Source organism: Syngnathus scovelli, chromosome 2 (genome assembly GCF_024217435.2).
Source record: "Syngnathus scovelli strain Florida chromosome 2, RoL_Ssco_1.2, whole genome shotgun sequence".
Lineage (NCBI taxonomy): Eukaryota > Metazoa > Chordata > Actinopteri > Syngnathiformes > Syngnathidae > Syngnathus > Syngnathus scovelli.
In genome coordinates this window covers 11,119,404-11,132,159 of record NC_090848.1, presented here as the reverse complement: position 1 = coordinate 11,132,159, position 12,756 = coordinate 11,119,404, and the positions used below count along the sequence as shown (strand labels likewise).

The following is a 12,756-nucleotide window of genomic DNA, read 5'->3' as shown; positions in this document are numbered from 1 at the left end:
GTACTTAAGCATAAGTACATACACTTAAATCGTTTTTAAGTACTGATTCACCCATAACAAGTAAAAGTAAAGTAAATAAAGCTCTGATAGAGCCAATATGATGCTAACGCTATCATCTCGCGAGACTGTGATAACCGGAATTGCCCGAGTGGTCATGTGATATACGAATGTTGCTGCTACACCCTCTGTTTTCGAAATAACAATGTTGAGTTAGCTCCCTGTTTTTCTGTATGCTTCCAGGGAGAGTCCCTTTATTTGATCCCGCAAGATGCAGAACGTTATTAACACGGTAAAAGGAACGGCTCTCGGAGTGGCCGAGTTTCTCACGCCAGTGCTCAAGGTAAACTTACTTGCAATTTACAAGCTACCACGTTGCTAGTTGGCTAGCATGAGATGCCTTATTCGCATCGTAAAACCGAACAATAATCAATAATAGTCACCGTTAAAAAAAATAAACGACAGACATATTTGGGGAAATTCTGTGCAGCACTGCATGGGAAATTGGAACAAGTAATGTGAAGTAAATTCCAGAATTGGAATGCAAGTCACGCACAAACAATTATGATAAATTGTTCACTTATTAAAATGGACACTCATTAGGAAGTGACCCAGAAATGTGTATGTCCAATTAAGGTTGTAAACTTATTTGTTGTTGCTAAAATTCCACAGGAATCAAAATTTAAAGAAACTGGAGTCATCACACCAGAAGAGGTGAGCTTGTGCTATTTTATACGTCCTAACTTTTTGCTAGTATTCCATATGCTCCAATGTTTCCCAATAATGTCACAAAGGGTATGTACACACTGTTTATTCAAACTCAAAGCTGATATACCTGTTTACTTGCAAAAGGTAAAAGACACATACTTCTTAAGTAAAACTATTTGAAATGTGATCATTTCTCATAGCACAATGGTTTGGAAATCACTCAAAATATACGACGCTACATAATAATGGATGTATAATGAATGTTTTTTTTTATTATCAGTTTGTAGCTGCTGGGGATCACTTAGTTCATCACTGCCCCACTTGGAAATGGTCAGTATCATTTCTTTCAAATAAAATGTGCTTTGAAATGTATGTAATGAAGTTATTAACCTGGTGATCCTGAAAGGGGTATCCTTCCATCTGTGGTCCCTTCTCAAGGTTTCTCATTTTCCCCTGGCAGGGTTTTTTTGAGTTTTTCCTTGCCCTTTTGGGAGCTTAAGATCAGGGGATGCTTTGAGAATAATTGTCAATTTTGGCTATGTGAAGCCCTTTGAGACTGTTTGTGATTTAGGGCTATACAAATAAACTTGATTTGACTTGACTTGATTACGTCAGGCTCGTCAGGGGAATGTTTATCCTGTGACTGTGTAAAATCAGGAATAAGGCAGTGATACTTTGTTGCTCAGGAATGTCCATTATGTTGTTGTGCTGCTCTTGTTAGATTTCACAGAATGGTGCAATTCTTTGCTGGGGAAATCCAATTTACCCAACTGAAACTTTTTTTTTCTCTACACTTCTATTTGTTTGATTATGTACTTATGATATATTTTGACACTAAATCAGTAAATAATTTAATGCATTTAGGTAATACAATTGTGCCTCCAAATACAAGTTAAATTTTTTCTGTGACGATCGATGTTCATATCGCAAAAGACTCGAACTTTCTTTGTCCCTTAAAATGAATGGAAATGTCTTTAAAGTGTTTAAGCCTTCCACGCAGAGCCGGTTCAGACCTCCAGGGGTCCCTACGCAAAAATATGTCAAGGCAACATCGTGTGACGTCTGATAGCGCTAGTTGTAATCTAATAAGCACATTGTAATGATTTTATAGTCAAGTAATGTTTTTTATTTTCATTCTTCACTCAGGGCCACTGGGGAAGAAGTGAAAGTAAAGCCGTATTTGCCCTCGGATAAACAGTTTCTCTTGACACGCAATGGTAAGAATCCTCTCAAAATTGTTTTGTTTCTCAGTGTGTGAATGTTTTCTTTCTCCCCCTGGGTATGTTTTTTCAGTTCCCTGTCACAAGCGCTGTAAACAGATGGAATACTCAGACGAGTTGGAGGCCATCATAGAGGAGGATGATGGAGACGGGGGATGGGTGGACACTTATCATAATGCAGGTATGGCATTAGTTTACTTTTTACTTAAAAGATGGTAACATATATTGTGAATCACTGCTCTGCACAGTATGAAATCTATAACAATGCTCTATTTCCAGGTGTATTAGGTGTCATCGATGCTGTACAGGAAATTTCACTGGACAATAACAAGGTATTGTGGTTCTGTGTCGAGACGATAATTACTTCTATGGAACTAAATACTTTGGCCATATTCACGTGGCAAATTTGAACCATGCTTGGTCTTTCCTGCTCCTATCCACCGATGGCCTGCTTTCACATTGATCTTGAAGGACTTGGTGTTAAGACACTGTAGATCATATAGCGTGCCACAAGTGCTTCTGTATGACTTGCGATGTCAATCAGCCCCAAGCGTGGCACACATTACCTGGCGTGCTACTCCCTTAGTGTCCTCGTGTGCTAGCCGTATTTCAGCTGCGTATTGACTTGATCTAGGACAAGAACATGAATAGCACATCTGCAGAGTGTTGTGATGATGGTGAAGATGACGAAGATGGTGAGGCAGCAGATATGGAAGGTACGTGAAAATGTAACAAACATTTTTTTTCCTATTATTAGTCTCATGGCTAGCTGCACTCTTATTAGACTTGTTTTGTCCTTTCCAGAATATGAGGAAAGTGGCTTGCTGGAAACGGATGAGGTAAGCGTGCCCATTTCAACATAGTATTTGTGAGCTTCTGCAAGTCATGGTTCACCCTTCTCTCACTGTTTCCTTTTCAGGCAACCCTGGACACCAGTAAAATGGTGCAAGCCAAAGTGAAAGCAGAACCCGGGAGTGAAGACGCCATCCTTCAGACGAGAACATATGACCTGTACATCACGTACGATAAATACTACCAGACGCCTAGACTCTGGCTGTTTGGATATGATGAGGTTTGTAATCTGGCTGTTATCCGTCTACACCTCATTGTCGTGTACCTTATTACATCATCCTATCAATTTACACATCAGTTTTGCTTAATTGGTAACAGTTCTGAAAACCCTCTCTCCTGGAAATCCACCTAAATAGTTTGAGAACCACTGAACTGTCCAAACTTGTGCCATTGCCGGAGACTTGAAGTTTCTACTTTGATCAAGTGGCCGTGACCTCTTCCAGGACAGGCAGCCTCTGACTGTGGAACAAATGTATGAGGACATCAGCCAGGACCACGTGAAGAAGACTGTCACCATTGAGAACCATCCACATCTTCCTCCGCCCGCCATGTGCTCTGTCCATCCCTGCAGGTGATGAGTTGACTTTGTTGTCCTTAACTTCTTGGCAGTTAGTTAATGAGGCACCTTGAGCTGCATCTCCAAAGGCTTTAGGGCTCTGGTTGGAATTTTTCACTCCTTCACATTTTCATACTGTGGACTAATCAGCTCTAGTTAATTCAAGTGAAAACCTTCTGGAACATTCTTCGGGTGATGTTGTGTCATTGGATATGTCTTCAATACCTTTCTTTACGGAAGGAAATTGATCCTTTTTCTTTTTTCAGACACGCGGAAGTGATGAAAAAGATCATCGAGACTGTGGCCGAAGGAGGCAATGAACTTGGAGTGCACATGTATCCTTTCCGTTTATTTTCTTGGACAACTAATCAAGTGGGCAGATGTTTTGTGATCTGAGAAGGAACAATGAAATGCATGTTTTTTTTTTTCCCTTGACCGTGGTTTACAGGTACCTTCTCATTTTTCTCAAGTTTGTCCAGGCTGTCATTCCCACAATAGAATACGACTACACAAGACACTTCACCATGTAGAAATACGGATTGCGCAAAATCACTTATTCTGCCGCTGTCATATGGTCTGATTTGGTAACAAGGGGATGTTTGTCTCATTTTGAAACACTTGGCAACAAAATGTGCATCCTAAATACAAATATGTTTTCAGTGCGAAAGGAAAAACTCATCTAGTTCTCAAATGTGATGTTTTGTCTCAAGGCGGAAACAATTGAAGCCTTGCACATTCGTAACTGTAACTTTCAATCAATATCGTAACAGCGGGAAAAGACTTTGAACACTTATCCGGCACTCTGTCCTAAGCAAGGCAAAGCTAACTACATCTTCAATGCTTTACGGAGCCGCTTGTCCTGATCGATCGACCGCATACAAAGTCACATTCCATCATTGTATTGTTCCTCTGATTTCATGTGATCCATACTCTGCTACTTTCAGTTCACCGTATTTTGGGAACTGTCTGCCACTTATGCTAAAGCAGTTTAGCCTACCGGTATTCAGTATGTCATGTTTACATTAGCACTGAGGCGGAACCAAAAAAGGACCCTGAAATCAAAGCCAACACGGTATCAAAATTGTTGGTACCCTTTTGTGTAACAAACAACTAGCTAAAACTGTCACTGAAAATCTTGCAACTGATCCAACAATACAAAAATGACTGACAATTAATTAGACAAAAGACGACGCAAGAACAATGCTTTGGAGCTAAAACCTGTGGCTGCTTGTGCAACAGTATTTTAAACTAAAGTTTGTTTTTAAAGTAATTCTCCTTGAACATGAAAATAAAGCAAGGCTGGATTTTTAGTTGTTGATCTGTTTTTCTTTTTCTCAATTAATGCAAGGGTGCCAACAATTTTGTCCATGTGTGAAGCTCCTAAAGAAAGCATTTTTGGTGTACTATTGCCTGGTTTACAAAAGCTTTATTTCCTTCATACGGTTGTTAATGGTACACAACTTTGTTTTCAATGCCATATTGAACGAATGTCAAAATAACCTTGTTGTTGTTGTTGTCCGGCCTTGGCGTAAACTTGAACTCAAAGGAAACGGGATTTAGTCCAAATGATTGACATTACATAACTTTCAACTAACTGAGGGAACTAAAGAGTTCATAAAAATTTAAACTTGTGCAGATTTTTGGCTTTCTGTACAGCATCACTATCATGTTTCACTGGGACAGAGTTGATTATTATACAGGATACAGTTATACCGAGAGGTGGCCCCAATTAAAAAACAACTGCCATTTTGTCTTAATACTATGAATGTGTTTGACGGTCCTTTAGCAGTTGGCTGAAATATGTATTTTTTTGTTTGTTTGATTGATTGTTTGTTTGTTTATATAACATCATTGCGCATTTTCTTGCCCAGCAGCTTGTGTGGTTAACTTGGCAACAAACAAAATCTTTGTGGCACATTGTGTAAAATAAAATAATATATACAGTACCTGACTCACCGGAGTTACATTATTAATGTTGAACTGCAGTCTGTGCTTCAGTAACCTCTCACTTTGATCACATTTTGGCCTCTATTTTCCAGTGATGGGAAGTATCAAAGTACCTAAACTGTGCTTAAATAAATTTACTGTTGCTCAGTTAATATTTGCCAAGCTATGGGAACTTTTTTTTTTTTTGATAGCATAAAAGTTGAGCTAATTAGTTAAAATAAAAACATGTGACATGAACTGTCTTAGTAAAATGTCCCGGTAAGTCAATAAAACAGGGAAACTTGTATGCAAATAAGTTTTTGTTGTATCAACTTATCAAAACAGTTGAGACAGTAAAAACCTCATTAAAAAAAATATGTTTTTTGCATCTGTGCATATGAACTTTTACATGAGTGCAAAAATGTAATCAGTAACACTACCAGTCTTTTACTACACAAGTATCTGTAAGTGCAGCATGCAAATACTTTTGCCACCTACGATATTTTCCTGGTCGCAAGATCATTAATAACATTAGAAAATGTCATTTAATGTTTAGTACGTGTAAAACGGTGGCGTCAAACAAATGTTTGCCGCGGGCCACTTTGTAATTAGTTTCATTCTCAGTTTCCTATTTATTTATTTATTTATTTATTTATTTAATGCATTTATTTATTTAATTAATTTACGTATTTAATTTACTAATTTCATTTATTTATTGTCTGCTCTGTGCAGTTGCATGCTTTGACCACTACGTGGCGGTAGTGTAGCAAAGATCTTCTTAATCGTCTTAAAAACAAAACAAAAAACGAACAAGTGTCGCCACCGGTGTGTGCGCTGGAGTCAAAGTTGATGTTGATGTGGAGGTCATGTAACTTGCGTACAACATGTCTGTGTTGTACCCGACGCTGTACCTTTGCGTTTATGGCGTATTTTCCAACCTGAGGCCGTCGGAACCTTTCCTTACCGCTTACTTGATGGGACCAGATAAGAATCTGACCGAGGCGCAGGTGAGGAAGCTGCATGATCTCGCGAATACAGTACACGTGACACTACGATTACCGTATCCAAACTCTGTATCTCGATTACCTGTAGTTTAACCAGTTCATCTATGTATATCTACTAAATATTTATGTTTCTTCATTTCACAAACGTAGGTAGGAATCAGGTCTAGCCGGCGCATGTTGTAAAATTGGCAGCATATTGCCCAATTATAGCTTCCGCCATCACTGTCAGAAAAGGTGGTTCTAAACTTAAAAAAGAAAAAGAAAATTCTACCATATTCCAAAATGGTTACATTTATTACTCGACCTCAACATTCTGCACACAAGTAGGGTTGCAAAGGGAAGTTATATTCAAAAGCACCTCGTTTCAACTTTTATATTTTTAAATAGAACGTTAACAAATTGTGAATATCTCACTAAATTATTTTATTATAAAGCAAAGTAAAAGTGCTGAGTTGAACATTATTGTTGGGTTTTCGAGTGAAAGATTAGTATTAACCTAATATGCACTGCAGCCTTTCTGGCTGATCTTAATTTAACTTTCCTTAAACTTTGGAATGCACATTTAAGTACAACATTGTGTGTTGTAGACCTTTGAGTAGATTTGTTTTTAATTACCTTTTGTAAATCCCTTTCACTGTGGATAGATAACCTTTTTTTTTTCCGGCCCAAATACGTTTGTAAAGGCGGTTTTAGACTGTAATCTCTCCAGGAAACAAATGCTAAATACTTTGGAATTTTTGGTTAATCTCAAATTCCCTCACCCTCCACAGAATTGCAATTGCATTTAATGTCCAATTATTTTAGGTCACAACACAGCGATCAGTTGTTCAGCTCCAGCTATTAGTATTGTTTTTTTCTTTTTCCTTCAGTTGAAAACATGCAATCAGTCAAATGTCTTTCTGTCTTTTGCTTTGTGCAGGTTGTCAGTGAAATCTACCCAATCTGGACATATTCCTATCTGGCGTTGATGTTCCCCGTCTTCCTGGCCACTGACTTCCTCTGTTATAAGCCTGTGTTGCTGTTGCAGGCAACCAGTTTTGTGGTCACTTATGTAATACTTGCCAAAGCACAAGGCCTTCGCACCATGCAACTTCTGGAGTTTTTTTTCGGGCTGGCCACAGCTTCAGAGGTGGCCTACTTCTCGTATATCTACAGCGTGGTCGAGCCGGCGCACTACAGGAGGGTGACTGCTTACTGCCGCAGTGCGGCTCTTTTCGGCTCGGCCGCCGGCTCGCTGACCGGACAGCTCCTCCTCGCCCTAGCCCAAGTCCAGTTGGTGCACCTTGTGTGGGTCACGCTCGCATCGGCCGTCGTAGCCTTCTTCCCTCCTTGGTTTCTGCCCATGCCCAAAAGGAGCTTGTTTTTCCACAAGAAACCCGTGAAGGTGACAGCAAGGCAGTGTGACTACAGTGGCGCCCTCATCGAGAAGGTCGACCACAAGGTGCCGCAGGACAACAAGGACCTCCCCACTGTGAGTCTCAAATTATAGTAGCAGCAGGGAATAGTGACCAAGCCTGCTGTGAATCGCTAAAATCACTGTAAAGCTTCATAATTGCTTGTGTTAAGTGCTTTAGCCATAAATATAACACAAACCATGACTTTAACATAAATGCCACAATAACCAACAATTTGTTGTGACAATTAGGTGTCCCCGTCATCTGAGGAAACGAGCAGGAGCTGTGATTTATCAGAGGTCTTGAAGATGCTCCTGGCCGACTTCCTGCACTGTTACAGACGAGGTCCTCTACTAGCGTGGTCACTCTGGTGGGCGCTGGCAACATGTGGTCATTTCCAGGTGGTCAACTATGCTCAAGCGCTTTGGGAGAAGATCCGCCCGTCCAGCGAATACCTCATCTACAACGGCTATGTGGAGACCTTGTCCACACTGCTAGGTAGCGTGAGCTTCGTATGCTGTTATTGCAAACACCGGAAACGGTCGTCACTAAGCTGATCGCTTGGGGGCGTGTCTTAAGGGGCTGTGGCTGCCCTCCTGGTGGGTCACCTTCCTGTGCGCTGGACTGTGTGGGGAGAGCTGGCCTTGTGTGCCCTTTCGCTCTTCATGGCAGCATGCGTACTCGTCATGGTGACGCTGAAGAGCATCTGGCTGTGTTACGGCTCGTACGTCTTTTTCAGAACTACCTACATGCTGCTAATCACCGTTGCCACGTAAGTAATTCAAGAGCTATTGTTCCCTCGCAGTGCAATCTGACAGCAAACTGTCCACTGTTTGACCTGTTGAATTAGCATACGTCTTATGCATTTTCTTTCTTCTCTCAGATATGAAATAGCTTCCAGTCTCGACATGCAGCGCTATGCCTTGGTGTTCGGCGTCAACACCTTTGTGGCTCTGCTGCTGCAGTCGCTGCTCACTCTGGTGGTGGTGGACTCGGTCGGCCTGGGCTTGGACATCTTCACCCAGGTGAAAAGTTGTGATTCGCTCTCACTAGAAGATAGGCACTTGCACATCTTGCACACTTGTAATGAGTTCCGATACCAATGGGAAGAAGTCTTGGTCGTTGTAGTTTGCCGTGGAGAACTGCACTCCAAGCTTGGTGAGCCTCTCCAGGACCTAATGTATTCTCCTTGCATATGTATAGTCGTGGATCGAAGTTTGTAGTCACAAATGTTCATGCTTACAAAATGGTTGATTATGCCTTCCTCCAACAGTTCTATGTCTACGGTGGCTACTTTGCTCTCATCTCTGCTGTGTTCTTCTTCGCCGGGCTTTGCAAACTAGCCACCAGGCGACGCTCAGACCAAGAGGTCCTTTCCACAAGTCCAGCAGACACAGACAGCACTTAATGTTGATTCCAAAATGTCTACTCACAAACACAGCAGACTAGCTTATCGTTTTTTTTTTGGGGGGTTGGTTTACATTCAACTAAGCACTTCTGCCACTCACAAAACACTATCATTAGTTTCAGTATTAAACTGACTGCACTGATACATAAAAACATGCTGTTTGTAAGTACGATGTCATTTAGTTTGAATCAATTTGTGGCCTTAGACTTGAAAGCAATAATGTGTGCACTGTCTGTTCTTCCATACCCCTTTTTTTATATTTAATGTATATTTGTGTGCCTAAAATCACAACCCAGCAAAATATTATAGAATGTACAACTGTATATTTGGTAAAGCTGTTACAAACCATTGATTTGTTAGTAAACTGTGAATCAAACATATATGTATGTGCAGTTATTAGAACACACAATTCTAATGGTTATGATTTTCTGTTAATTATTATTATATTTGTTGTTATTTTCATATATATTACACTTTGATTGAAATGATTTTCCTGGACTTTTGCAGATTTTAATGTTACAGTAAGAGTCAAGTTATCACAAGATATTCCTTCCCTGAAAGTTGAAGTTATCGTCTACATTTGTATTTTGTATAAGTAACCAGATTGCTTCAAGTTACGAAATACCATATCAAATTGGCTCAAAAAACTCAAGGAGCCTCTTTGCAGCTGTGAATTTACCTCAAAGGTGCCATTAAAAAAAATGGCTCGTTCGTTAACGTCACAAGACTTGTGAAACTGGGACCACTGTTACTCACTATCTCAAAGCTGTCATCATGGTTTTACTAAAAATGTTTACTGCTTGCTAAAATGATGCAATGAGATAACCACAAAATCTTTGTTTTATCATTGTATTCAAATTTTGACATGGATGAAAAAAAAAATAATTCCATAAAACTGTATAGTTCACTGCTGAAAAACTGATGGACAACTATATGGGACAAAGTTAGGTCAGGCTCCAGATGACGGTAAACGTTGCCATGGCGCCGTTAAGGAGGGCAACACCGTAATCCAAAAGGAAATCTCTGTTGTGTTGATCTCTGGAAATAAATAAAAAAATGACACTGAAGTTTGTATATTTACATTTGGTTAAAAATATTATTTTAAAACTACCTGCACAGTGTTAGTAATGTCGGTGGCAGCAGGCCTGGTTTGTAAGAGTTGAAATAGGTCAGAGTCCATGAGAAGGCGGAGCAAGCGATTCCTGCTAATAGCGAGAGAACCAGGATACTCCAGAAACCTACAAGCAAAAACACACCTTGTGAACAGGGGTGACAATTTAAACAAATGAGTGACAGTGAATTCAAGGGTCACAATTTAAATAGCCAAGGAATGACACAATCGAAATGTCTCCAATAAATACTCACCCAACATCCTCACTTCTGAACCATTCTCTTCCTTGACTCTGCATCCTCGCAGCTCTGAAAAAATTAAACATTACTTTTAGCGATATACAATATACGATATAGAGATACTCGCGTTTACCTTGAAGTATAGGATCCAGAACGGCGCAGAAAACACCAGCAGCAACTACAACTACTGCAGAAAAAACTCCAGACATCGCCACCACTGTGAAAGGTTTAACGCCATTACGATGTATCATGGAGCGTCCTCCTACCACTGCCCCAGTGTGTGATGGATTTTCCATTTTATTACGACAGGACTAGAAAATAAGATTCATAACTAAAATTCAACGAGCTTTTCGATAATAATGACACTTCCGCAAACAAGCGAGTCTCTTCTTCTTCTCAATTCTTTGGTATACTGGGCACTGTTTGCCAAGTTGTCGCCCTCATGTGTTTGTAAGTGTTATTACAGGTTTCAGTTTCAAACATACCAAAACCAGTTTATGTATATTTTCTTATTTCTTTTAAAAACGTTTATATTTATTACAATAATAAGTAATAGTAACTCATTTTATATTTTATTATTCACAATGAATTAATATTATTTAATTTGAGAAATTACATTTTTCATAAAAATAAATACGAAATGAATCGCATCTTCGAAGACCCATTAGAAACACACTTTTCCATAGTAAGTCAACAGCTTTAGTCTTAAAAATAATTGTTCTATTTTCATGTCCGTCCCTCCCAAAATATGACTATTATAAATTGATTACTCGTGACCCCCGTGGTGGCAAGCGGTACAGATGGATGGATGGATGGATGGATGGATGGATGGATGGATGGATGGATGGATGGATGGATGGATGGATGGATGGATGGATGGATGGATCGATGGATCGATGGATCGATGGATCGATGTCTTTGTGCTCGCCCCTCCCCTCCTGTGCCCTCATCAGTGTGATCACCCTCACCTTTCTCTCGTTAGCTGTCTTGTATTTAAGTCCTGTCCGCCCCTCACTCCTGTCGGGTTGTTTGCGTCGCATGTCTTCTTGTTTTTCTAGTTGCTTGTCTGTTCTTGTCTAATTTTGTCTTTCTGTTCAGTTATTCAGGTCCCTAGTCGCGCATCTTTAGTCTGTCTTTTGAGTTCCTTAAATGAACCCTGGTCTAAGCTGCATTTGGTCGGCCAGCTCCATTCACTTCATGACAGTTGTGAATGATTGCTAAAACTCAGTTAATTTGAGTGCCATTTATGCCAAAATCCCTTAGCCCATTTGGCATTTTGCATTAAGTTAGTAGTACGCTAGCAGGTTCGCCTGAACAATTTTGTTTGCATTATATACGATATGCATATCAGCTTCACAGTCAACTTCAACAAGGATGGAGACAAACAGTTTGAAGCAAGCATGCTTTGTTTCTATACTTTCAGGGGTGTCCAAGTCCAGTTCTCGAGGGCTGCATTCCTCCATGTTTTCCAAGTTGCCCTTGTTGAACACACCTGTGCAGGAGCCTGATCATTGAATCAGGTGCGTTTAACGAGTGAAACTTGGAAAACATGGAGGAATGCGGCCCTCGAGGACTGGACTTGGACACCCCTGCTTTAAGTGCTTTAAAGTGTGTGTGGAAGGGGTAAATTAATTCAACGACACGCATCAAAAACGCATTTAAAAACCCCAAATCGAGCAGGAACAAGTACAAAGTCGCCGGCACCAGTTCTCGCTTGTCCCTTGTGCTGAACTGGAGCCCAAGGGGCAGTGCTGTGAAACTGATCTCTCAGTTCTCTGTCTTTCAGATTTGGGCTGGCTTTGTGTGCAGGTCCAGTTACTGTGTGTGCCACAAGGGATACTCTTTTTGGCCTTGTGTGCATCTTGCATCCTGAGTAAAGCCGCTTTCACCACTTGGAGCTTCTCTTCCATTTCAAGCGCAATCATGTGTTCTTCGTGGGGCTCGATAGAAGGAATGATGGGGACGTGTCTGAGAAGATGCTCCTTCATCATCTGAACCTTGTGAAATTGCTCCCTCAGCTGGCACCTAAGCTCCTGAATAGTCTTCTCTGTGGCCTCTGCATTTTCTTTCTCCTTTCTCTGACTTTGACGAAGCTGCATCCTCAGGTCGTCGATTGTCCTCCAGTTGGCACACAGTTTGTCGGTGTTTTGCCTCTCTTGGTTTTCAGAGATCTTGATCTTGCTTTTCAGAGTCTGAATCTCAACCCATAGCTGGATTTTGCCGTTTTTCGTTCGGTTACCCTGAAGGTATTCCAGGACGGCAAATTGGTTCTTTATTTTGCATTTGATGTGCACCCTTTCCTTCGGGTGACATGATAATAGTCGAACTTTGTTGGCGTTGA

The 12,756-nt window shown here is 40.5% G+C and overlaps 3 protein-coding genes across 3 annotated transcripts; 2 read left to right on the top strand and 1 right to left on the bottom strand.

The window, feature by feature from the left end:
* Positions 1-145: 145 nt before the first annotated feature.
* atg3 (autophagy related 3) lies at positions 146-5,284 on the top strand. Its single transcript, XM_049755548.2, has 12 exons — positions 146-340; positions 670-711; positions 986-1,035; positions 1,852-1,922; positions 1,999-2,106; positions 2,205-2,257; positions 2,560-2,641; positions 2,730-2,764; positions 2,845-2,997; positions 3,221-3,348; positions 3,600-3,668; positions 3,782-5,284. Exons 1-12 carry the CDS (start codon positions 269-271, stop codon positions 3,861-3,863), a joined length of 945 nt encoding a protein of 314 aa, XP_049611505.1. The 5' UTR covers positions 146-268; the 3' UTR covers positions 3,864-5,284.
* Positions 5,285-6,050: 766 nt separating this feature from the next.
* slc19a2 (solute carrier family 19 member 2) lies at positions 6,051-10,145 on the top strand. Its single transcript, XM_049755537.2, has 6 exons — positions 6,051-6,266; positions 7,183-7,734; positions 7,909-8,155; positions 8,237-8,429; positions 8,541-8,682; positions 8,931-10,145. Exons 1-6 carry the CDS (start codon positions 6,144-6,146, stop codon positions 9,063-9,065), a joined length of 1,392 nt encoding a protein of 463 aa, XP_049611494.1. The 5' UTR covers positions 6,051-6,143; the 3' UTR covers positions 9,066-10,145.
* arl6ip6 (ADP-ribosylation factor-like 6 interacting protein 6) lies at positions 9,129-10,826 on the bottom strand. Its single transcript, XM_049755551.2, has 4 exons — positions 10,549-10,826; positions 10,431-10,484; positions 10,177-10,303; positions 9,129-10,103 (listed from the first exon to the last, which is right to left on the bottom strand). The coding sequence occupies exons 1-4, from the start codon at positions 10,709-10,711 to the stop codon at positions 10,010-10,012; spliced, it is 438 nt and encodes a 145-aa protein (XP_049611508.1). The 5' UTR covers positions 10,712-10,826; the 3' UTR covers positions 9,129-10,009.
* Positions 10,827-12,756: the final 1,930 nt, after the last annotated feature.